Source organism: Anser anser (genome assembly GCF_964211835.1).
Source record: "Anser anser genome assembly, chromosome: 4".
Lineage (NCBI taxonomy): Eukaryota > Metazoa > Chordata > Aves > Anseriformes > Anatidae > Anser > Anser anser.
Genome location: NC_139724.1, coordinates 74,556,882 through 74,582,996, shown reverse-complemented (window position 1 = coordinate 74,582,996; position 26,115 = coordinate 74,556,882). Strand labels below are relative to the sequence as shown.

The 26,115-nt window shown below is 35.7% G+C and overlaps 1 protein-coding gene across 16 annotated transcripts in view; it reads left to right on the top strand.

The window, feature by feature from the left end:
* Window positions 1–25,732, top strand: part of CTNNA2 (catenin alpha 2) — a 476,933-nt gene extending 451,201 nt beyond the window's left edge. For 13 of the 16 annotated variants that reach the window (XM_083835461.1, XM_083835462.1, XM_083835460.1 and 10 more), the window contains 2 exons: window positions 8,151–8,294; window positions 24,574–25,732. In XM_083835461.1, the coding sequence (XP_083691587.1) occupies window positions 8,151–8,294; window positions 24,574–24,861 (432 nt within the window). In that variant the 3' untranslated portion in view covers window positions 24,862–25,732. Of the gene's footprint in view, window positions 1–8,150; window positions 8,295–23,794; window positions 24,529–24,573 lie in introns of those variants that run through there. The other 3 variants (XM_083835463.1, XM_083835466.1, XM_083835464.1) reach the window with 2 other exon arrangements.
* Window positions 25,733–26,115: the final 383 nt, after the last annotated feature.

Here is a 26,115-nt window from a genome sequence, read left to right as displayed (position 1 = left end):
TATTTTATTTTATTTTATTTTATTTATCTTTGTTTTCAAGTAATTAATCAGAGAGAATCTTTGCATTTAAAATTTGCAAGATTATAGAAAAAATGTGGTTTTCAAGTTTGGTAAATAAAGTAATTTAATTCTTCCTGAATCAGGTAAGAATTGAGCTTTTATGTAAAAGAAAGTTTGCTGAAGGGTGAGTTGGTAAATTGCCAAAACTGTGAGGTTCCTTTTATTTGAGATTCTCAGGAACACAAAAAAGTTATTTCTGTTATTTAGCTTGCAACAGAATAGGTCTTACTATTGAGTTGTAACAGAATGCTACATGAAGTAAAATCACAGACACAACCTGACAGACAGGAGTGTTTATATGTTTCTGGGCTGGGCTGCTTGCACTGGCAGACTGTCAGTGTTTTCAATAGAAAACACGTAAGCTAAGGCATATAGTTTTTCAAAAAAAAATGTGTGTTGAAAGGGAATACATATATAACCGACTTTTTAAACTATACTTTTCCTAGCAGCAGTTAAAGATTAATAGATGTCACTATAGAAATTTTCTCCTCTCCTCTCCTCTCCTCTCCTCTCCTCTCCTCTCCTCTCCTCTCCTCTCCTCTCCTCTCCTCTCCTCTCCTCTCCTCTCCTCTCCTCTCCTCTCCTCTCCTCTCCTCTCCTCTCCTCTCCTCTCCTCTCCTCTCCTCTCCTCTCCTCTCCTCTCCTCTCCTCTCCTCTTCTCTCCTCTCCTCTCCTCTCCTCTCCTCTCCTCTCCTCTCCTCTCCTCTCCTCTCCTCTCTCACTTTTCACTTTTATGCATTGCTTCATCCACAAGATTGTAGTAAGAAGTTAGAATGACAAAAAAGTGAATTAGCAAACATGAATGGTGTTACCTGCAGCAGTGGTTTCCTATAAACTCACAAAAATTTTTAATTTTACTCTCAGTATTCTAGTTGGAGATTATTTAACATGGAAGCACATCAGAAACTACTTGTGTGTATATATACATACAATCACATAAAAATAAGTGTACACTCTTGCTGTGAAAATAAAGTTACATGATATGGAATTGATGGGAAGAGATTTGTTCAGGAGGCGTTGGTGGAAAGGAGTTCTGTATTGAGTTCTGGAATGGGAACATTGGGTAAAGGAAATAACTTAGAGATAATAAGGAAATAAGCCAGGAAACCTGAACTAGGTGATACAAAAGGATCAAGGCAAGAAAACAACGAATAAATAGGAATATGAAATCAAGGAGTTGCAGTGGAGGGAAAGGACTGATGTAAAGTCAGGACAAGAAAGCTGACTGGGCTCTACAGTAATCTCTACTCTCCTATTACTCCCAGTAGAACAAGCAAGGACAGAAAATAAAATTCTAGCATCCGTATTCCGTCTCTGAGGGTACCACTGTAAAAGGATAGCTTCCAGGACAGGAATGCTCAGGCTAGATGGGGAAAGTGAAGGACCTTGATTTACGTTGTGTTTTTGGCTGTAGCTCATGTCATCTTCTTTGGAAGAAATGAAAGTGAAAAATACAGGGAGATGTGTCACCTGTACCTTTTGGGATAAATTACATATATTTAAGTAACCTCTGCATTTGTGTTTGAATGTTCGCAGATTTACTAATGTATGAGAAGGTAAAATAAAACCATAGGAAGTGTACTGTGTTCCAAAATACTTTGCTGTATGAAACACATTTCAGCAATATGAAGGCTTTGTTTAACCGTTATTTGGAACATTTTTTTTTAGTTTTTCTATTTGTGACTGATACAGGAGTCTCCAACTCATGCTGGCAACAGGCTGTATCCCTCTATGCACTGTCCAAGAAAGGGACTACACAATGATTTGGTAACATAAAAAAATTTATCATCCTGACACTGAGTCAATTTACTACCCCTAAAGGACAAAGACATCAGTGAGTTATGCTGGTTAATCAAAATGAGTGCTGATAAAATACCTCATGGTCATATATTCACTATATATGATGTATTTTATGGAAACACTGTCTTAGGGCTTTCTGAAAGTTGAAACAGTGAAAAAGTTTTAATTACTCTCTGCAGCTCAAAGGTGAATAGGAAAAAGAAAATCATAAATAGATTTATATAGTGGCTTTAAATCCAGCTAACAATACCTCTTCCAAATAGGTAACAATAGCAAAGGTTTAGTTCCTTAGATGAAGCTTACCTATTGCTTCTTAGTAAAAGTAGCATTGAAGGGATGCACGACACAGACTCCCGATGGCTCTTGAACAGGAGACCTTTATTGCCCTTTTTCACTACTACATATACTTTCCCCCACGCACTGTCCACATGCCCGAATCTGACTTACAATTGGTTAGAGACCCTCAGACACGCGCCTTGAGCCAGCCAGCAATTGGCCACTGCCCAAAGCTCATCTTTAACACTGTAGCCAATTTACTTTATCTCAACCTTGCTCAAGTTTTTGGTTCTACTGCTGTTTTCCTCGTTATCTCTAACTCAGGGACGTGTGAAACAGCACAAAGCTCCCTGTGCATTCCTTTCCCACATAGCATGGCCCAGAGAATTTGTGCAAATGCTGTCTTTGGAGGTTTTCAATCCCCAGGTAGACTATGCAGCAGCTGATGATCTCATGTTGGCAATCAACTCATTTCAAGTGGGAAGTTGTGCAAGAGATCTCCAGAGGTCTCCGTCAAGTGAAATTTGTATGGTGTTGGGATTCAGCTAAGAGGGAGATCCCATAGGATCTTATTTATGTCTTTGAGCTTACATGGTTTTGCCTTTATAACTGCTGCTGGATTGTAGAGTTGGATAAACCCTGAATTTTCGGCATCTGGTGGATCATAGGTATGATCCACATACATAATAGCAGAAAAGACTTTTGAAAGACAGATTTTCTTATTTCATATGAATATTGTCATTATTTCTTCAAAGCAGCTGAGTAAAGGTGGCTTGGTGGTGGGCAGAGTGTATGGAAAGGAAAGGTATAATGTAAGAAAAAGTAGATGAATGCAGGTTAACACATCTGAAAAACTGAACAAGAAAATATATTTATGAAACAATCTCAGTTCTTTTGAAGATACATTTTTTTAAAACAAGAATTTGCAGCAACATATGCACTAAGAGAAAATATCTGATTGTATATAAATGCACATATATACACACATACACATAAATATGAAGCACTATATCCTGCATAAACAGAAAGATGTTATCTACAAGTTCATTTGTGAAGCAAAATCACACTCCACTTATTTTTATTAGAATATATTCAAGGAAACAAGAAATATACACACCCTTTATATGTCTACATTTAGTAGGTTAAAATTTTGACAGGTCAGACTTTTATCCTTATTAAGAAGCATTTTAGCTACAGGTAACATGTTCTTGTGCTTTATCAGGTAACAAATATTCATGAATTTCTGAAGATTACATTTACTGAAATTCCTCATTAGAAGAGTTCTCTGTAAAGAAAAGCATTTCTAATACCAAATAATGTTAAGCCATTTAATTCCATGAGAACAAAGCAAAGTATTAAAAATTCAAGATTAAGGCTTGAAACAAATTTGATTATAGAAAGAGATTTTAGATTTCACAGAAATACTAATGTATATACTTCATTACATACTGTATTTATTTTAAAAATACTAACCACTCTAAAATCCAAAGCTCATCTGCTACTGCAACATCTATGGCTTCAGTCCAACTAGTTTCTCTATTCCAGGTCATGTTAAATGATAAGGGAAGTAACTGGGAATATGAGGAAATTGGCTTTCTGATACAAACTGCACCAGCCCTGAAATAATTAACAAGGCCTAGAGACCACTGTAACATTCCCTAAGGTATGGTCCTGAAGGACTATGCCTATAAAAATTGCTATAAGGAAAGAGAAGACTTCTTTGGTATCTCACATTCCTTTCCTATTCTGTCTTACTTCCTTTAAAGGAGGTGGTTTCCAACAAGTTTCACCATTTTGTATTAAATAAGAATCATTTCTCCCTTGGCATTTGCAGTTGACTTCCTTAGTTCACAGCACAGATTTGCTAATAAGTATACCCTGTGGCTTTAAATAAAAATCAGGTTTTTTTTATATCTAAATATATTTATTATTTTTTTTTCTCACGTGGGAATTTGGAGAAATGAATTTAGATATCGACAAATTTAACACAAAATAGGAAATTTTAGACCCTGTTTCTTTTGCAGAAGTACATCTTTTAGCTCTCACAATTATTTCACTTCCTCGTTTGAATAGTGGTGGGACTTAATCTCACTTCTAAAGTACTATCAGATGATGCTTTTGCAGATATTAAAAGAACAACAACTTCAGTTCAGACCCATCAGTTTCTTTCACTTTAATTATAGTTCTTGACAACCTGAGTTGCAAATGAGTAACACACACATAGAAACACTCTCAGACAAGAAGACGTACCCTCAAGGGAAAACATCAACAGGTTTTCCCAGCCTGAGTGGAATTACTTTCAAATACTGAACAAAACAGCTTACAACAAAGGACTTAATAAAACTCATGATAGGAACATATTTCCATTAAATGCAGGAGGCCATAGTAACCTTTAAGAAGGGATCAGACTGAGATAGGAAGGCTAACAGTTGCCTTGTATCTTTTACCTCTGAAATGCTTCCTCCACACTTTGAACATACTATTTTTGCTGTTATTATTACCATTATTATTTATGAACCTTATAGAAGAAAAGGAAAAAATGTCTGTTCTCACATCACATCATTAATCTTAATTAACTGATAAGCAGCTTCATCAACAAAGAAGTTTTATTTTTTATAATGTGTTCAAAACATTGATATGGAGTCAAAGTGAAAAACTAACTAGTATTTTTTTCTAGTTTTTTTTTTTCTGATTTTACCCAATACATCATCAAAAAAACCTTATGAACTAGGCTACTAGATAACTAGTAGTATCATCAGAAAATGAGGCAAAGCATACAGGCTTTTTGTCCTAAATCCCATCAAAGACCAAATTAGAATTCTATAAAACTGAGTTAGAGCATCAGTTTCTGATCCAAAATTCTGCAGAAACATTATCATCCTTTTTCATATCTGCATTGCCCATGTCAAAACACCAGTTAAGTTACAGTTTTATTGAGTCAGATGGGATGTTATACATTTCACCATTCCTTGGCGATGACAGGTAACGAGCAAGTAAGGTTTAGCTATTGACCCATCAAACTGATCCACTACAACAAGAGGATGTCTTCGGGTCAGATGCGTGTCTGTGTTAGGGTCTCAAACTTTTATGGTATGTGTCAGCTGGCATTTTGGTATGCCCTTTTAAAGTTGTTTCTTAAGATACATCCATTTTTACCTTCTGTAGGTAAAATGTCTTTACCTTAGGTCTTTACCCATAGAACATGGAATGCATTTGAGCATTTGGTAATCTTCTCAGTTTTTCACAAACTTGCTGTATTCAAACTTCATACATGGCAGCCACTGGTGCCTTGACAGTTCCTGTCCGTTCCTAATCATCTGTTCATCTTTTTAAGCAAGAAATAAAGTGCTTTTTCTTTTTGTCCAACAAATCTTTGATGTCAAACTGAGCGTGGACCCGTTTTTTCTCCTTGATTGCTAGTGCCTGGGTGCAAGTGATTTTACATAGCTTTCTTATGCAGTTGGGCTTCTCTTAACAAAAAAATATCAAAGTCTTCATTTACTGTCTCTTTGCGTTCATTTAATTAATCTTAGTATATTCCTTGGAAGACTTGGAAGATTGCCTTCCTTCCTTGCATGTAGATATATTTTTAAAATGTTTTCAGTTAGGTATATGCTTTCTCTGCTTTTGTTCACTGTTTAGGCAAGCAATGCATCCTATTGTATGTTCACAAATCAGTCTTATCTTTTTTGCTCTTCCCTTAATTTTCTTGTTATCAACTACAGTTATACTAAGTAGGCCAAAACAAAATTTCAGATGTAAGCAGTGCTAGCCCAAAATACCATCTTGGATATTATCTGCTACCTAGTCTATTGAACTGTTTTCTCATTATCATGATCAAATCTACCACATTTCTTGTGTTGCTACTGGAAATTATCCTTGTCCATCCTCAGTCTTCCAGAAGTTAATTGTGCTACATTCATGTGTTTCTATTCCAATAAAAGACAACTTATTTCTCTTTGGGAGCTCTCAGAACTGCTACTACAAATGTAATATTTTTCATATTTAAGGACATAGCCTGTGAACATCTTTCTCTTAATCAAAATGACCAAGCTTGCTTAGAGGCTTCTTAAGGCCTGGTAGTCACAGGAGTTCAAAATATATTCCTACTTTATTTGGCAAAAACAACTGTGGTGCAATAGTCAGGTCATAGGATACCAAAACTGTGAGTTAACTAAATTCTACATAGTACATATTACCATAAGAAGCTTTAAAAGTTCAAATCTTCTTTTCTCTTTGGCAGACTAGTAGAAATACATGTTGGAAATTGGAAAGTAGACCATATAGTAGAAAGCCTTTTGTCATGCTGTTTAGAATGGCATATCATAATCTATTCCTATATAAAAAGGGCATCAGAGGTGTCCCCTCTATCTTCATAGACAAATGGCTTGAAATCAAGACCATGTAACAAGAAATCAGTTAAACATATGTTTAATTCAATTCTGAACTGATTTTCACAGCACTATCATCACTTTGCATTACTCAGCTACAGCTTAGTTTTGCATTGTGTTTCTGAGGTTATAAATCATCTCTAACAATCACAATAACTCTTCATTTAGTCAACTGGACTAGCCAATTGAGTTTTTAAATTCACAAATACACTGCTTTAAAGAAGCATCTGCAGATACTGCAGGACTAGATTGTGATAAAAGCTTTGAAGGTCAAGAAAAAAGAAAACACCTGACCTCTGTTAGGGGAAGTGACTAGTACCAAACATTAGTCACACACTTTCTTTTTTTGATAGCAGAAACGGAGAGCACACAAATAAAGCAAGGAGTACACATTAATCATTACTAAGACTGAAAAAATAATCATGATTAGATTACAGTTTACATGATCCTTGTAGCAACAAAAAGCCTACGGGAAAAGGTCAATGTTAACCCTGTGTGCTTTTAAAACATACTCTTTGAGAGAGATTTAAGGAGCATTCATTTTTCATCTTCCAAAAGATAGAATCTTACGCTAGCACTCTTTACTGGTACATGAAAGTTGCACATTTTCCAAGCAGTTTTATTTAATGGAGTTAAGCCTAGCAGCATATACTTCTTTTTTTCTTCTTCTTTTTTTTTTTTTTCCAGTACACATCTAGGTTATTAAGAACATCCCAATGGATAATACAAGCAATTATGTTTACTCTCAAACCTGCTTTTCCAGAATTTGGATGATAAAAATTCCATTTACAATAAATTATAATGAATATCCCAGTTTAAGCCCTTCAGTTTCAAACAAAAAACTTCTTGGGAAGTTGTTTGAGAACATATGCTTCAGCTTGTAAGGGTTTCATTGTCTAAAAATGTACAGTCTTTTAAAGCATCACCTCTTTGCAATGTTATTGATATTTTCTGGAACTTTAAAGTGTGCTCTGTAAATAAATCTATGCCCAGAATTTTTATACTTCCCTCACTTGTTCTTTCAGCACAGTTTGTCAGCCCTCAATTTCGGTGTGAAAAAAGCAGTTATTTCCTGACCTCCTTCAAATACTGCTGAAGGTGGCCTCCCCTCTGGCTGACCCTATTCAAGGGTGAGTCCAGAGGGCTGGATTATGTAAAGCTTATGGAACAAATTCAGCACCGGTGGACAAGTGTAATTCCAGTTGTAGTCATTGGAATTTCTCCTGCTTGCTTCAGTGCTTTTGTTTTTAGGTGCTGTTCCAAAGAGTAAAATAATACTACTCTGAAGTCTATCAACCAAATACATGCCCAATCTGACATCAATCAGCTTTTAATGGGGATAAAGCTTTCTAGCCTGTCTGGTTTTCACCAAAAGGTGCCAAAACTCATCCCCTTTCCCGGTCACCAAACCCTTTATGGCTTACATGCCTAACCTGTGCTATGGGAGCAAGTGAGAGGAACCACCAGACAGCGGGGTTACTCATCGTGGAAGAGTCCCTGTTTCCTTGACCAAGCATAGCTCCTTCAGCACACGCTTTCCTCTCTCTTCACCTCTACGCTACGGCGCAGTATTTCTCTTGCTCTCTCTCTCACTATCTCTTTTCTGTATCTCTCGGAAATCAGACTGGAGTTCAGAGCACTTTCACTACCTTTTATGAGGTAGAGTGCGATGTCATAGATGGGGGCAGGGCTAGTCAACTTTCTACCCACCCACCCACCTGTGCTGAGGGAGCTACGCTTGAGACCGGAAGCGGTGACTCCTCAACGGTGAGTAACCTCCTCTCATCTCTAATTCTCTCTAAAGGTCTGTGGGTGGAGGGAAAAGATGTGAGAATGGTTTTGTTGGTTGTTTTTTATTATTAGTTTTTATATTTCTGTTAACCAGTGTGCTCACAGAATGAATTGCATGCATTGTTTTAGTCAACTACGAAGAATGGTTTCCTTCCCGTTCTGAATTCCCAGAGATAATGGCATCTGTAAAACAAGGATCACATTTCTCTGTGGAAGTGATCTATATATTTACTGGTGGTTAAAACAAACCTTCTATGTTGTTTATCTTGCATTTTGAAAAGGCATTCTCTGATCCCCTTAAACTCAGTTACTACATTTCTATTAATTTAATTGCAATAGTGCTCGGTCACAATTTTTCTAAAGTACTTAGTGATTAAAGATAGATGCTGGTGTTTATATATTTATCATCATTAACTATGGATAATGCTAGTTTCTACAGGACAGGATTTTTATTTTCCATGTTTTCTGTTACTGCTTTTATTTGCTTAATCCAGAATGTTTATGAAGCTATATTTTGACAATAGGCCAATTATAAGGCATGTCTTGTATATTAAATACAATTCAGAGGTAATTTGTAAGCAGGAAATGAAAGCCCAAGAGATGTAATTGAGACTTAACCTTGGAAATTATAAATCAAAGCTTTTGATTTTTTTGTGTTACGAAATTGATATGGACAGGGTAATTGCTATCTGGATTTCTTGATGTTTTTCTTGTGTCACTATCTATACACTACTATTTTGCTTTAAAGTCCTGTCTTGTTACCTGTTTCTCTTTGCCCAAAGTATTTCTGCTTCACTGTTTTAATATCCCTCAGCATTTAAAAAAGACAAGATGGACTACGAAGATCTTCCTTTCTTGTTCTGCCTCTTGGGTATCTATTAAAGTTGTCAAGATGTCAGAGCTCAAATACTAAAGGGCAGAAGAAGGGTCATATGAAGATTTTGGCCCCTAGGGATACCACAAATCTCACTGTTCTTGTTCATTTAATGCTCTTTACTAGCTCCATGTGGGGCCTTGTCATATCACAGTGAAAGGCACTAAAAGACAGTAATGCATACTCTATAAATCAAAGGGAGTGCAATCACAGGCTTTTCAGCAGAGGTAGTCTTATAGCGTGATTGATGAAATACTTTATTTTCAGGTGACTAGGTGGCTTTGAGGAATTGGGTATAGGATGCAGAGCCTTCCATCTTCTAGTCGCTGGCATGTATTGGGAATTTGTCAGTAGTGATGGGTAGATATTCCCTCCAATGACTCAGCAATGCTCTTTATGAAAGCACAGGAGATCTGAATGAAATTCTGGGAAAGTCTTGTTTACAAAACTAACAGAACTTTCACTAATGATTGCTTCCCTTCCTGTTAGAGAGAAAAATAACGACCAAGAGGATAAAAATTGGCTCCCCAACAGGTGGTAGCTTTTCTGGCTTTGAATAACATGTTCAAGGAGTGTTATTGTTACTGCTTATTCCTTTTAGTGAACCAAGCATTGAAGTCTCCAAATCTTCCTTTGCAAAGTCAAGAACTTGTCTAGCAAATGTAGCTTCCCTGGCAAACTTTGATCTTTTAAGTAGAAAAGGAAAAGCAGGTTAGTCAATTTAATGTTTCATTGGGAAATCTTTATAGGAAGTGTTGTTGTTAAAGAGGGTTTGAAGTTTGTTCTTCTCATAGGCAAATGCTTTGAGGTAAAATTTAATTTAGATCCTAAGCACGTCCTTTGCTGATGAGTTGACAAAATTGTTTTTTCATGTAATTATTCTTGCATAATGCAAGAGACTTTAATTTTTGCACAGAATTGACAAAGCATAAGGACCAACTGAACAGTGCCCCTAATCTCACTGATATGAAAGCATATTGGTAGCAGAGAGAGATAAATTCTTTTTTAAAGTGATATAAGGATTGGGAACAGGAAATCAGAATTGGTATCATTCAGTAATTAAGGTGAATTAGAGATACTGATCATCACTGGGGGGATATAATGAAACAGAGATGTCAGTGGATTACTTTAAATCCAGAGAAAATTGCTCTCTAAATTTATCTTGTAAGATGAGCAAATCATCAGTTAGTTGACTTATGTATGGGGGGAGTTTGTAGACGGAATGATACGCAAAATGACATAAAGTGTTGTGATAATTAACCTGGAATCTGCCTGTGCAAAATCTAATACCAATTTTTTGTCATGCAACCCCAGGATATGGGTTTGCCTGAGTAACCAGACACTGTGAGAATAAATAGCCTAATTTTACATTTACTGAGCTAATTCCCCTCTCAAATTATTTTACTGGCAGATATCATATTAAAAAAATAAAATAATTAAAATGTCTAGAATACACAGGTTCCTGCATTTTCAGCGTTGTCTTAAAGATGTATTTTGTCACCTGCAATGTTTCTTTTAACTTTATATTATTTACAAATATATACATACATTAAAATAAAATATAATCAAGCCTAATTTTCAGGTGATTTAACTTAGTGTATAATATGAAAACTTTTGTAAACAAATATCTGAGCAACTTGTTCCAATATATTCTAATTTAAATTTGTTAGATCTTAAGTGTTATGTAAACTTAAATCTATTTTACAGCACTATTTATTTATAAAAATAAAGATGTCTTTAAAATTGCCTCAGTTTAGGTAGCTAACAATATGATCTGTTAGTGGCTTAAATAAAAAACAGTAATTAGTAAATGTATACATTTATATTTTAGCAGGTCAGTGTTGAAATTACAGGCTTGTTCCTCAGTCATATTGGCGAAGGTGTGAACGATACCTTAATAATGTAGATCATATATAGGATCAAACATTTTCTCAGTATGATTAAGATAGCTAAGTGTAATTCCCAAATTTTCTGTATTTTACAGGCTGATTTCTCTCACAAGCTGAATTAAAACTTTGTGGGTTGGTTCTTACCTTCTTCTTCTTCTATATGAGAAGTGAGGGAGAGCTGTGAAATGCACCATCTGTTCACAAATGGTGTCAGCTGGCAGATAGATGCTCATCACCCTGCCCTCTCTTACTGCAGTTTTAGGCTGGTTTGACTCAAAATGAATTACTTTTGGTTTAATCTTGTTTAAGCAAAAGAAGTCACAATGATAGTGCATGAGCATTCTAGAGGACTCTTCATGTTGATTTAAACTCCAATCCTCTTAAACTTCGACCTCAGCTCATTTTAATTGTCAACAAAAATGCTCAACAGCACTTTGAGTATAGGGTTTCAGATGAAACTAGGACTGCCTTAACACCCAAGACTTTTTGTTCCTGGGACAGTCCCATCTCAAAGACATTAAACATGATTCTGTTCAATCATAATCCTTTGAATTTTTATCCATCCCATCTGAGTGTCTCAAAGCAAACACAATAGTGTATCCTTGATCTATAGAATCACAATGAGTTTGAAACGCTATATTATCCTCCAAGACTCAGGCAATTTTCAAGACCAGCATTTCTCTGTCTTCCATTCTACATCTTCCATATGTTACAGGAGTAATAGTGTAATGAAAATTGAGTATTTTAGTATTTTAAAAAAATATTCTGCTTGAATTATGAAAAGTTTTTGACTATTCTCTCTATTGTTTTGTGGAGAGTAATTCATCTAGCCAAGTGTAAACAACTGTATCTGAGTTCCTTACTCCAGACTTCCTTTATAATTGATGGAGATCAATAGGATTTTCTAGAGAGCATATAGGCTGATCTTAGGGTAGATGCTAAACTAATTTGATTAGTAACTTCTTAAAAAATGACAGAGGCATAGGCAAGTGAACTGAACTACGCAGAGAAGCACAGAGTCAAGACGTTGATGTTTATTGTTGGGATCATTTGAGGGTATGCATTCATATGTAAGTGATGTCAACTTTCTATGAACTCAGCTGCTGCAGAAAGAAACCTATTATTTTTTTTCTGGACAGAAATATTTAAATTGTTTTGTAAGGAATGTTTACCTAAATAAAGTAGCTTTTTTTCAGGCTCCAAGTTCATTAGTTTTTTAGAATGGGAAGTTGACTATGTGATTTCCCCCATTTGATGCTTTTGGGCATCAAAAGGGAAAAATTAAGAAAAACAATCACAGAAATATTCATTAAGTATGTTTAAATTCTTGGGCTACTAAGCCAAAAAATAAACACAGCTTTTCAGACATGTTCAGCGTCTAGGCCTGGATTAATTATGTTGTCTTTATGATTCAAGTTCCATTTAAGATCTTTTAAGTGTAATTAGGGAGGAGAGGTATTCTGACCCTTCTCCATAGAAAATGAACCCATGAAACATCTCAGGTGCTCTGTGGTTCCTTGTGGTCTTCTCTATCAAGCATGGCTGGAATGCTTTGATCCAACACCTGGAACTACATAGTATGAGCACAGGATAAGAATTAATTTATAGAAATGCAAACTCTTTAAACCTTGGCTAGGTCATTGTACACATTATCTCAATAATTTTTATAAGCAGCCCCGTTTTTCATGCTTGCATTATTAGAGAAACTGGTCAATTACAGACATCTGAAAAAATGCTTCTGGGTATTCTAGTGCTAGCCTAATTCTTGGTTCTTGACTAATATTAGAAGACGTTCAGTGATAATTTTTGATGACAAATAGGTACAGACAACTCTATAATCATGACTAATGTTCAATATTTGTTAGGCAAGAACCATGTAAGAAAAGAGGCAGTGTGCAAATGCATTTTCATTTCACCATTCTTCTGAATCATTTCTGAAATTATAACTTCATCTTCTCTGCATAAGATCTGTATTAGAGGGAAGATTTTCAAGACAGGGCTGAACTTGTTTGTTTTTGTGTAGCAATGATTGTCCTCGGGTGAAAAGCACATAAACTGTTTGGGGTATGTGAATCACTGATGTTGTAAGTACTTCTGCATTTCTTGTTCAGGCACAATGCTATCTAAAGCACTGAATCTCAAAAGAAAACTTAGACCGAGTAACTTAGGATTCCTAAAATAACATGAATATTTTCTGAAGAAATTGGTATTGTTCTTAAGCAACTTGAGTGACCTATTAAATATTTCTCAGTAATTATTGGTGATAATTTTTTATGCTTCTTTTTACAGTTACTCTGTTTTTTTCCTTTGGATGAAACACATGCTCTTATAAAAGTGAAACTGAGGTCACCAGAATCATCTATATTTCTGTAGCAGATAGGCAAAGGCCATATATTGTTATCTACAGCTACCTAGCAGGAGGATGTAGAAGAGCCAGATTTCTCAAAGGTGGATGGTGACAGGACAAGACACAACAGACAGAAATCTGAACATGGGAGATTCTAGTTAGATATAAGGAAAAACAGTTAACTCTGAGGGCAGTCAAACTCAAGCACAGGGTGTAGATTTCAGTCTAGAGAGGCAGGAGTCTATCCATCTTTGGAGGTACTCAGAATTTGAGCAAAGTACTGAAAAATCTCATCTAATTCAATTTGCTTTGTACAGGGTATTGGGCTAGATAACCCCAAAAAGTTCTTTTCATCATGAAGTGTTCTATGATTATATGAATATTTGCATAGTTGTATGTGAGTAATAAAAATGAGCCTTTACAACTCAGAGCAAAATTCTACTCATTTTGATTTATTATTTGCTGTCATCTTTGCTTGTTCTTTCCTTGTGCACTGCAGCATCATTTACAATTTGTCTCTGTTTTATTCTGGTTTCATTTGTTTGCAGTCTCCAACAATTCTTTCCTGTTCCTTGATGATTATTATTATTTTATTTTTCAATAATATTTAGTGTTAGCTAAAGCTAAGCACACAATGAACAAATATATTCACAAGTGATGTATGCACTGTTTTACCAGGGGAAAAAAAATTGTAATGAACACTTATTTGTTCATGTTGTTTAACCATTGATTAAATTGCTCAGACAAATAGAACAGTTAATTCAAATACATTATTCACAATTAAAATGTCAGAATTTCCTCTACAAATAATTTGCCATATATAATTAAGTCCATTCTTTCAGTGCTATGGCTTTTTCTAAAAGCTGAAATGTGTCTCTTTCTTGAAAAATACTTCAAATTTGTTTCTTATTTTGTTGCATACTGTTGTTAAAGTTGTAAAAAGTGCTCAGGGAGTCAAAGAAAGGAATGTTTCCATTCAATGAGTTGAGCCACATTTCCTCAACTCCAAGGAAGTAAAAGCCTTTTAGCACCTCAGAGATGATCAATATCTTGAATGAGCAAGCCTTTTATATGCTTCTGTGAGATGTAAAATATGCATGAAGAGCAGCAGGTACAGATTAGGAAGCAATGAACAACGTCCTGGTAGTATCTTCCCACAGAAAGATTTTGTTTTATTCATTTTGACTCTGTTTGATGCATGCTTTCTAAGCCCTTTCCCAAAAAACAGCTTGCTATGCCTGTAGAGCAGCTATCTTCAAAGTCCCTCTGTGCTGAGACAGGCAAACATAACTTTAAAGATGCTAACTTAGCTGAAGGAGGAAGATTGTCTCAAAATGTGACAGATCCTCACAGTAGAAGACGCACAGATAACACATACAGCTACCGTTCTGACATTCTTACAAATTAAAAAATAAGTTGGAAAAATATCACATTTTTCAGCTTTGCAATCTGAAATCCTATATTATCCTGCTTCCTTTTAGTTTTCATTGTGACAAAATCAGAAGAAAGAGTAGTAGATAACACATTCCCATGTAAAGAATATAGTTCTTCTATGCTTTATTATTTTTTTATTACTTTTTTGTTAAATTCTCCTGCATTTTATCATTGAGAGTACAATTTCCAGCTCACTGGGCATGTTTTGGACTTCCTTGAGGTAAGACTATGAGAAAGACATACTTTTGTTGTTATTATGCCTGTTCTCTAGATAAACAACAAAACGTTTGCTCCCAAAATTCAGTTTGAAGGATCATTAGATTATGTGGGGCTTTTAAGAATAATAACTATCTTTAAATTGCACACAGGTCAGAAGTCAGTAGCACAGACTGGTTAGATATCCCATATTTCCCATTTTGGATTTAACTGCAATTGTATGTGAAAGAAGAAATTTGTATAGATGCGTTTGATGGAGTCATGACTGCACATTTCAATCTGTGACATCACGTTCAGATTATATTTTGTGTAGGCTCCTGGTATGTGAATCCCAGTGTAAAATGGTGTCCTGCTAGTGTAAAAATCCCAGTGTAAAATAGTCCTGTTAGTACACTGACCACTTACCCAAAGTTTTGCACTTTTTTATTGTGTCTGATAATGAGTTTCAGCAGACTTCTTATTCTAGTCTTCTTTAGTAAGCCTCCTGTCAATATCACAAAACCTTTGACGGGATAGGCTAACTGAAACCACATCTATAGTATAGTTTTTACTTCAATTTTGTTGCATACTTTTTTTGTTCTCCTTGAAGATTAAGTAGGATCCTGTCTTCAAATCATTCACACCAACATCTGTTTCCTGTTAACCATCCCGGAATTCACACCCAACCATTACATGGGACAGAATGATTTTAAAGATGTAAATGTGGTTATACTAATTTTGCTAGAATTAGTAACACATCTTTGAAGACCATTAAAGAATCATATTTTTTGGTCACGATTATTCTTAGGGCATTTCTGTTATAGGCATCATAACAATAAATAGTTCTACACAGAATGAAACAGAAGATTTAGGAGAAGGAAATGTTGAGCCCTCATGACAGAAGACTCCTTACCATTTTTGTCAATTATAGGTTGATGGTAGAAAGCATTTCTTCTTCTGTCTTCAACCGTAGCAAAGAAAAAAGTGTAGCATACATAATCATAGTGCTGGAAAAGTCCTTGGGTGAAATCCTGTTGTCATCTACAAAACTCCTTTGATTTCATGAACAGGATTTCTTACTTGGTCTGTGGAGTTGTTCCAGATGTTTGGGCATTCAGACTGTCTAATATCCTAATGCAGTAACAGAATCTGAAAGTTCTGAGGCAGTGTTATGGCATGAAAATGGCTGATAAAGCAAGCTAATTTAAAAAATTCAACCCCAGATATGATTGCTTGTCCTTACAGCGTTTCTGGTATATGATATGAACTGTACAGTTTTAGCATCTTTTCCCTGCTGTGCAGTGACAGATAATGAGCAGAAGAAAAAATTGATGGGTCTGAGAAATTTTTCTGTTTTGACAAACATACACACTAATGTGTTAGAATTGTTCTTGGTAGCCCACCATAGTCAGGAAAAAAAAAAAAAAACAAAAAAAAAACACTGTGGCAGCATTTACAATTGGGTTACTACAGTCTTCCTTATTTGCACTAGGTTACTGGATACACCCAGTAAGCAGTTGAAGTGCATACATAACTTCTTATAGCTGGCTGGACAGCAGAGTTGGAGATGGCTAATATCTCTAGTGCTATACTACTTTCTTGGGCCAAAGACAACCAGATTCAGCACACTTTTTTGCTTGCAACTCCCAGACCTGAGGATACTTACAGGATTACCAGACTGTAACTTGTGAGTGAGACTTGCATTGGTAAGGGGAGAAAAGAGAGCAGAGCAGAGCAAAGTAAGCACACAATGCATGCTTGTAAATAATCGTGATTTTGATGCCCATGTTTCAGTCTCTCAACTGGGAAGGCAATTTTATTTTTCCTCCAAAAAAGATTTTTTTCTGTGCTCTCTGGTAGTCACTATGAAATTTAAGCCCTGTCTCTGCTAGCTGAGTGTTTTTGAGTTGGTACATGCTGCACTACTTTGGGTGCTTACTGTGAAACAAAGTGTGCAGGTCTCCTATTGTTTCAGCAAAGTAGCCTTTATGTCTAGGATAATAAAAAAGAAAATTTTTTTAAGACTGCTAGATGTATTTGAGGACATGAAGGTTGTATTTCTTAGCTTTACAGAGTTACTATTCCTATTTTATCATAAACTTTGAATACTGTCAGTTAATTTTACAAAACTCTTCACTTAGGGAATGAAGTATGACCCACAATTGTAGTGATATCGAGTGCTGAATTATCTTTAATGATTATAGGCATATCTACATATTATTCTTTTTTTTTTTTTTAATTTCATATTAAGCCGTCTCATCAAAGCAAATTAATTTGCTTAATATCATTTTGTCTTATACCCTTTTCCTTTTAAAATAGGCTAGAATAATTAAATCAACAGTGTAAATGCATCTCTGCAAATTGTCTAAATTATATTTGCATGTGTTCTATCCTTTATTCTGAATTTATTCTTTATTATTGGGAGTATTTTTTTATATGTATAGGCTTTTTAAACTTGTATAATGGAGTTGACCTTGTAAAGTAAGTCTGTGTTTTCAAAGGGCAATGGTTCATAAAAGACAGAAAATATCTATAGTTCTAAACATACGTTTGTGCTTTCTGTTGTGTTAACAGTCAGCCTCTGTTAAATACAACAAAATGGACTTGGGAGTCCTTACAGTTTACTTACCTGTAATTGAAAAAATGTAGATGAGGACAGCTATTCAGTGGATGGGACAGTTATAAAAGACGGTTACCCCCTGAATGAATTAAATAATCAGCATGTCTGAAGGAGTAAGTTAATCGCAATCAAATGTGAAAATTAATAGCTAGGAAAAGATGAGCATAATACCATTTTCTTTGTGTACCCACTTACCCCTTTTTAGCCCCATTGTGACCACTTTGCATCCCAAATTATGACTTTTCGCTTGTTGTAGAATTTCAAATGCATATGATAGTTTTCTCACAACAGACTCACATCTAGTAAAATCTTTATGCACATCTTCAAGTGACTGACTGAAATATGGCTTCAGGCATTGGGTAGTAGTGCTGATAAATAGCAGATGTCTCCCACCATAGGGATGAGTGCATCTGGATAGCGAATAGGCCATTCTTGCATTGGCTATCACTAATAGTATCATGTTTTATGCATGCACTGTGCTACAGAAGTGTAAGATGAGTACTATGAATAAGAGCTTTTTCTTTTATTTTTATATATATCTTACATACATATGTAGGACTAGATTTATTATTAAGCACAGCTGAGAGGAAAATGTTCTATTGTGTAAGAGTGTCATCTGGAAAAATGTTTTTTCTGATTCACCCTCCAGATTCATAATTGTTTCATGTAACCTTATTTGCTCTAGAGGCTATTAACTGACTTTTGGATTGTAGTAACAGAACCTATACTTGTCCACAAAACTTGCTCCAAAAAGGAGGAGAAGCAGGGAATGCACCTAGAATTCTCAGATATCCTTAATGGCTTGACAATGCCGAAAAGATCTGCTAAAGGCATAAAATCAAGTCTTAGCCAAAAGTATTCAAAGGGTTGTGTGATTCTCCAATGTAGAATCATAGAATGATCTAGGTTGGAAAGACCTTTAAGATCGTTAAGTCCAACCATCAACCTGACCTACTGAGTCCTGTCACTAAACCATGTCCCCTAGTGTCACATCTACAACATCTCTTAAATCCCTCCAGTGATGGGGAACCCACCAATTCCTTAAGCAGCCTGTTCCAATGCTTAATTACCCTCTCACTGAAGAAATTCTTCCTCATGTCCATTCTAAACCTCCTCTGGCACAACATATTGAATAGACAATTCCTCCTCCCAATCTGTACCAAGTAAAACAGACTAAATTCTATCAATCAGTAATTTTTGACACTAATTTTTTGCATTCATACATTTAAAGGTCAATGTGGGCCATTGTTATCATTTAAGCTACCACCCTGCATAAATGATGGGTAGGCTCCCTGAAATAATATGCTTTGAAAATCTCCGATAGTTATGCTAAACTAGAGTATACATATTAAGCAAAAACATCCAATATTGATTTCACAATTTCCAGATATAGAATCACTATCCTTCATGAGTTCTTGTGATTAATTACTATCACTACTAAAACTTTTCATCTAATTAATAACTAAAATTACATGCTTTACCTTCTAGCCATTATATTCTGTTATATCTTTGTCTTATCTGTTAAACCTGAAATATTATCACATTTCTGTTACCATGTACTTGCTGATTTTGATCAACTCATTTTTTAATCATTTGCTTTATTAGTGGAAAACACAGAGCTGTCTGAATCTTTCCCATAAAACGTCTGTTTTTCTTGAGGTTCTTTATGTTCTCTCCGCTTCTTCAGTGTTGTTCCTGCATTGAGAACGCCACCGCTGGGTACACATGATATATTGAATATGATTTTTTAACCTTTTTCATCAGTCTCCTCCTTTTTATGTACTCAAGGTTCATATTATTCCTCTTCCACAATTTTGCTGTATCTGATGTAATTATCTGTACTGATTCAATGAGATGTTGACTCACTCCTGCCTATGATAAAGTTCCTTATCCTGTAAATAGGTATCATCTGCTATAAAGCTGTCCAAAGTAAAATCTACATTTCTGACTTTTATCAGCTTATTAGATATCAATCACTCATCCTCTTTATGATATACCAGCTTCCCAAATGTTATCTGCAAATTTAATCAGTTAACAGCATGTTAACAAAAATAACATAAAGCTGACAACAGGTTTCTTCAAGAGACCACTGCAAAAGTCACGGTGTAGCAATGATTTCACTGCCTCTACATGATTTTGGAAACTTAGTTACTTCAATTTACAATCATTCTGTAAGTGCCATGTTAATTTTGTATCAGCTGAGTTTTAGTAAAACTGTTATGTAGTACCAAGGAAAACACCTTTAAAAAAGCCAGTTGTACCAACAGCATTGTTATAAGCAACACAAAATTTAATCACATCAAAATATGATGCAGATTACTTTGAAAATAAAATGGTTCCCCCCTTTATTTACTGAGTGTGTTATAGGCTTTGCATTATTTTGTTCGGAAGTGCTCTCAGCTGAGCTGGCCTATAATTTCACAGGTCATTCTACTTGCCTGGCTTAAATATTCCCTGACTAGCAACTCTGTACAGTTCTCTTCCACTTCTTCAGGTATTTTGGTATTGCAGTTGCTGGTTATTTCATTTTATGTATATGTATATGTAAAAGAGGCATTAAATCCTTATTGTCACAAGATTCTGGAAAATTCTTCAGATAGTGGAGGAAAAATGCACCACAATTTATAAGCAGATCAAAAACTCCTCAAAGCATTATGGATTTGGAGAACGCAAAAAAAATAATAAAAAAATCTTGGCAGATAATAAGCTCTGCTGCTTCTAGCCTTGCATTCATTAATTGCAAAGTTAGCTAGTAGCAAAATCTTTTTTTCTTTCTTTCTTTTTTTTTTTTTTTGATTTTTTTTTCTGAATGATTTATGCCTTCCCTGAGTAGATGGCAGTTTTAGCTTGGATAACTGACCAACTCCAGTGCAGTGATTCCCAAGTTCTTCAGTGATTCTGAATCTTCCCCATTCTTTTTTCTTGAAGTTTTATGGCCCAATAACCTAGATTTATTTCTGGTGTTTGAAAGGGATGTTTTTCCTAAATGGATTTGTAAACAGATCTAAGTAACAGAACACTCTTACTTTGTGTAGCTAGTCAAAGACTGTTAGTTGTTTGTACAGAAAGCTTTTATTATATTCATAATTTCCTAACAATTGGAAGGGAATGAATTTTGCCTCCTGTACTGTGCAATAACTTCCTAGTGGTACTTTTATATGAAATGTTAATTCCCCCTTGCTCCCCTGCCCCACCATCTCTCGCTTTATTATTATTATTGTTAATATTATTATTAACAACATTAACTGTTTGGAAAAATGCATGTCTCTACACACAGATTTTGTAAGGAATTAATGTGCTGCTGCCTCGTTTTAGCTTTATGACACTGTAGCTCTGCTGATGCGAAACAAAGCTTAAAATTGATGTAACACAGTGATGTATTAAGATCTAAATGTTAATTGGAGTGATGTTCATTCAGTTTAATTCTTCTTTACTTGAGCCAGAATACAAGCAAGGAGCTCGAGGCAATAAGAAAATCACTGGAAGTGCTTAGGTAGCCAAATTAGATACATGGGGTGGTTACCAGCAGATTTTGGAGAACACTCATATCCTAATACTATTACGGGATTTTTATGTCTCTTTTCTGATTCCAAGACTTGAAAGCATATTACAATATGAATGGTTATTGAGGAAAAGGACTAAGTACCTGCACGTTAAAATTAGATTAATAATGGTGAAGATAGGGAGCTCTTATCTGCTATAACAGCAGATTGGAACTGGAGGTAATTAAAATGGCATCAGAATGTGTAACATAGTTTTCTAAAAGACATCAATACAATTCTCATCTGATCTTGCAGAATTACACATGCTTCTGCACACCCTTATCAATAAACACCATAGAATTATTACTGTGTTTAAAGATGTAGATTGCACCCTTTGTATGGATTTAAGTATCTAATTTATGTGCCTCCTCATTTCAGCATGCATTCTTTAATCATTCAGTTCCTTAGAATATGCCCCGTTTAAAATAGCTACCAGACCTCTTTTCACAAAGAAATGCTGGAAAATGTGAGACTATTAGAAGTCTTCAACAAACGGAATTCATGGGAATGTACAATATAGGCATGATCCAGTCAGTTTATCCACATTGATTACAAAGTAAATGCTATTTGGCGGTATCAGTTTATATTCAGAATCAATCCACTGGTGTTTCAGAAAGAATTATTTAACAATGAATAATGTGTGATTGTAGATCTCAACAGTAAATTACAATATCCTAATTTAATAGAGTATGATCTGTTATTTGCCAACAAACATACAGATTGCCTTATAAATCATGCAGTAGTGCGGTTATAGAATTCACTATACTGAATTATATTTCATTACTGCCTATTGAACAGCCATGTTTTTGCTATATAATATAATTTTCCATCTTTTAACTTAGTTTCTTTTACTAACAGAAAATGCAAATTAGTCCCGAGGAAAAATATTTACTGGGGACAGGCAATTAACTATGCGTTTCAGGGAATGGCACCAACTACGTGAAAATCATCAAAACGCTTTTCTGTATTGGACCTCTCTGTATGTAACTGTTTATGTATTTAATGAATTATATTGAATATAAGACCACAGCTGAGGAAGTCAAAATAATAGGTAAGTCTACAGATGAATGTACTTCCAGGTACAGGATTTCTGTAATGTCTATTTTTGTTTCACGTTGGTCACTGACACTTTTCAGAATGAGGTTTCTCCTGCAGTTATAATCTGAACTCTCTTATTCAGTTAATGATTCAAAGTATTTGAGGTGAATTATAATTTTTTATTATTATTATTGCCTTGTGGGTATTTGTCCCAGTTACCTTACTTAAAATTCACGTTAAGGAATTGTATACTCCCAAAAGATAAAGAAGGAAAGGTTTGTAGGGAGACAAGCCTTTTGTTCCAGTTAAAAATAGCTAAGAACGTATTGAGAAAGTGGGGTGGAATTAAAGAGCTGAAATTACAGAATCAGGGAACAGCTGAGGTTGGAAGGGACCTCTGGAGATCATCTAGTCCAACCTCCCTGCTCAAGCAGGGTCACCTAGAGCACATTACACAGGATCATGTCCAGACAGGTTTTGAATATCTCCAGAGAAGGCGATTCTACAACCTCTCTGGTCAGCCTGTTCAAGTGCCCTGTCACCCTCATAGTGAAGATTTTTTTTCCTCACATTCAGGCTGAGCTTCCTGTGTTTGTGCCTGTTGTTTCGCATACTATCACTGGGAACCACTGAAAAGAGTCTGGCCCCATTGTCTTAACACCCTCCCTTAAGACACTGATATACATTGGTAAGATCCTCTCTCAGCCTTCTCTTCTCCAGGCTAAACAGGCCCAGCTCTCTCAGCCTTTCTTCATAAGGGAGGTGCTCCAGGCCCCTAATCATGTTTGTAGCCCTCCTCTGGACTCGCTCCAGTAGTTCCATGTCCCTCTTGTACTGGGCAGCTCAATACTGGGCACGATACTCCAGGTGTGGTCTCACTAGGGCTGAGTAGAGGGGGAGGATCACCTCTGTAAACTTGCTGGCAACACTCTCCCTAATGCGCCCCAGGATACCACTGGCCTTCTTGGCCACAAAGGCCCATGGCTGGCTCACCGTTAACCTGCTTTCCACCAGGACTCCCAGGTCCTTCTCCAGAGAGCTGCTTTCCAACAGGTCGGCCCCCAGCCTGTACTGGTGCTTGGGGTTATTCTTCCCTAGGTGAAGGACCCTGCACTTGCCTTTGTTTAACTTCATGAGGTTCCTCACTGCCCAACTCTCCAGCCTGGCCAGGTCCCTCTGAATGGCAGTGCAGCCAGTCCTGCCAGGTTTGTGTCATGATGAATCCACGCTGACTAAAATAACATTGCATCCAAAATAGTTCCTTCAAACTAGAAAAGAATTCTAAAAATTTAAGCCAGCTTCCATGGTAGAACTTAAAGGCTTTATCACAAACGGTATATACCAATTTTTCAACATTTTAGGAACATCTAATAGTAAACTAGATATTTACAGTACTTAAGACCATATTTTTTAATACCTATTGATTTGAGGTTGTCTAGCTGGATTTGGCAAGTGCCTAGTTTGTATTTTGGAACACTGAAATATTGCTTTGGAAGTCCCATTATCTGCTTTAATATTTTTTTAAATATTTGGGCAGGGACATGTACTTGATTTCTGTATATGATGGAAGCCTGTTGACTGGAAGTCCAAATGGTTTGAAGTTCAACAAGTTCTTGAGGCCTCTTCCACAGGACCTAGGCACCTAAGGCAGTCTTATGCACAGGAGAAACACAAGGGTATATGTACAAAAAGCCTGCTATGCATAAAGTAAGATTACTTGTGAACATGAGTAGCTCAAATATTATAGTAACTACAAAAACCTGCAATTAACTGTTTCATCTTTTTTGTTCTTTAGGGGTTTCAAAATCTCCTTTTGTCTTTTCAGATGGTATTCCCTAACAAGCTTTACACTAGCCTCACACTGCTCCTTTAGACATCACTGGGGGTGTTATCCTGGGCTCCATAGGAATAGTTAGAAAAAACACTTGGGCACTTGGGAAATCTCTGCTGAGCTATTTTGCTGTTTCTGACATTTAGAAGTAAATTTGTAAAGGGTCAAGTGAGAAGTAACTCTTTTTTTTTTTTCTTGAGAAAAATGAGGAAACTGGATCTTCACCCATAGGAAAAGAATCATCAACAAAAAACAGCCAATGCAAACTTTTCCTCTAAATTATTAAAATAGTTTATGTGAAGTACCATAGTCTTCTTACATGGTGCGTGTTGCTGGTGCTTGTTACTACAAGCATCTTGATTAATCCTCAGTGTTCATTTCCTCTTTAATGAGATCTGAGAGCACGCAGACTTCAGTCAGGAAGTGGTCCAGTGACACACTCATGGAGTAACCCTGCTGTATTTCATGTTGTTTTCTCTTCCTAGCTGGACAGTGCCACTTCTCTCATCCAGGCAGCTAAAAATCTGATGAACGCTGTGGTCCTTACAGTGAAGGCATCGTATGTAGCTTCTACTAAGTATCAGAAGGTCTATGGTACTGCTGCAGTGAACTCACCAGTTGTATCTTGGAAGATGAAGGCCCCTGAGAAGAAGCCTCTAGTAAAGAGAGAAAAACCAGAAGAATATCAGACAAGAGTGAGAAGAGGGTCCCAGAAGAAACACATTTCCCCTGTACAGGCCTTAAGTGAATTTAAAGCTATGGATTCATTCTAAAACACTAAGCTTTACCAGGAGGGTTTTATATTCTTTTTGTATGCATACCTGCCGACTTGTATGCGTCTGGCATGGGGTGGGGGAAAACTGTCAATCTGCATGCAACCTGAGACTCTACTGAAGTAACTAACTTTCTGCAACGCCAAAATTTATGGTGTTCTCTTCTAATGTTCAGTGGACTTATTCCAAGCTTACTTTTTAATCTAAACTATAGCATTAATTTGGCCAAAGAATTTGCATCACAGGGGTATGTGTGAATTAAATAGTAAATTCAAGTCTAAACCCAGAAATTTTTATGCATGCAAGAAACATTAGGTTGGCAGGTATATTAAGTGGAAAAAAAAATGGAATTGTAATGGTAGACCATAAAGCTTGTATTGCTTCTGTTCCAGTGCAAAAATGTACTAGCCAATATGCTTAAATGTGTGGCCCAATAATTAAATGATATAACTTTTAAGTCATCTTCATCATAGTATGTGAATTTTTAAAATAAATACAAACTAATTCATCTTTAAAATGCTTCTTTTAAACCATATTTTGTTCTTTATATTCTAGTCGTGTTATGATTGCTCACATTTCAATTAATCCCATTAATATGAACAGAGGTTTACTTTTGCCAATTGAATTCCTTATGGTGGAGTATGAAGCACAATATGGTGATTGACATTGCCTTTTATATTATGATTATTATTATTATTATTATTATCATTATATTAGTAATAGAAGACCTGGTGGTGGAATGTTTAGAGACACGGAAACTGACAATGTGAGAATTTAGAGGCAAATATGTAGGTGTAGCTTGGATTACAGGTACCTGACATACCGTTGTAACCACTAACTCAATAAACTCATTTAACCTTGGAATCCTCAATATGGCTTGTCTCTTTTAATGAACAACTATCTTCTGCATCATAGTTGAGGTAGACATATTAATTTTCCTCATGTTTCCTTTTACTTATTTATTTAGTCAAGGAAAACCAACATTACACTCATTTTCTCAGTTTTTTTTTTTTTTTTTTTTTTATAATCAGGATAGCCAAATATGAGCAATGGGTAAAAACCATAGTTTAAATCTTTATGTGAGACATACATGCCAAGAAGGTGATGACATTTTTTGTTCAAATACACCGCCTCAGAAACACCATGAGGATAGTTCATTTTAATAAGTTCGTAAGCTTGACATCTAAGAAACTTGGAAATCATCATCATGCCACACTGTATAGATATATATAAAGGCCACTGCACAAAGAAATG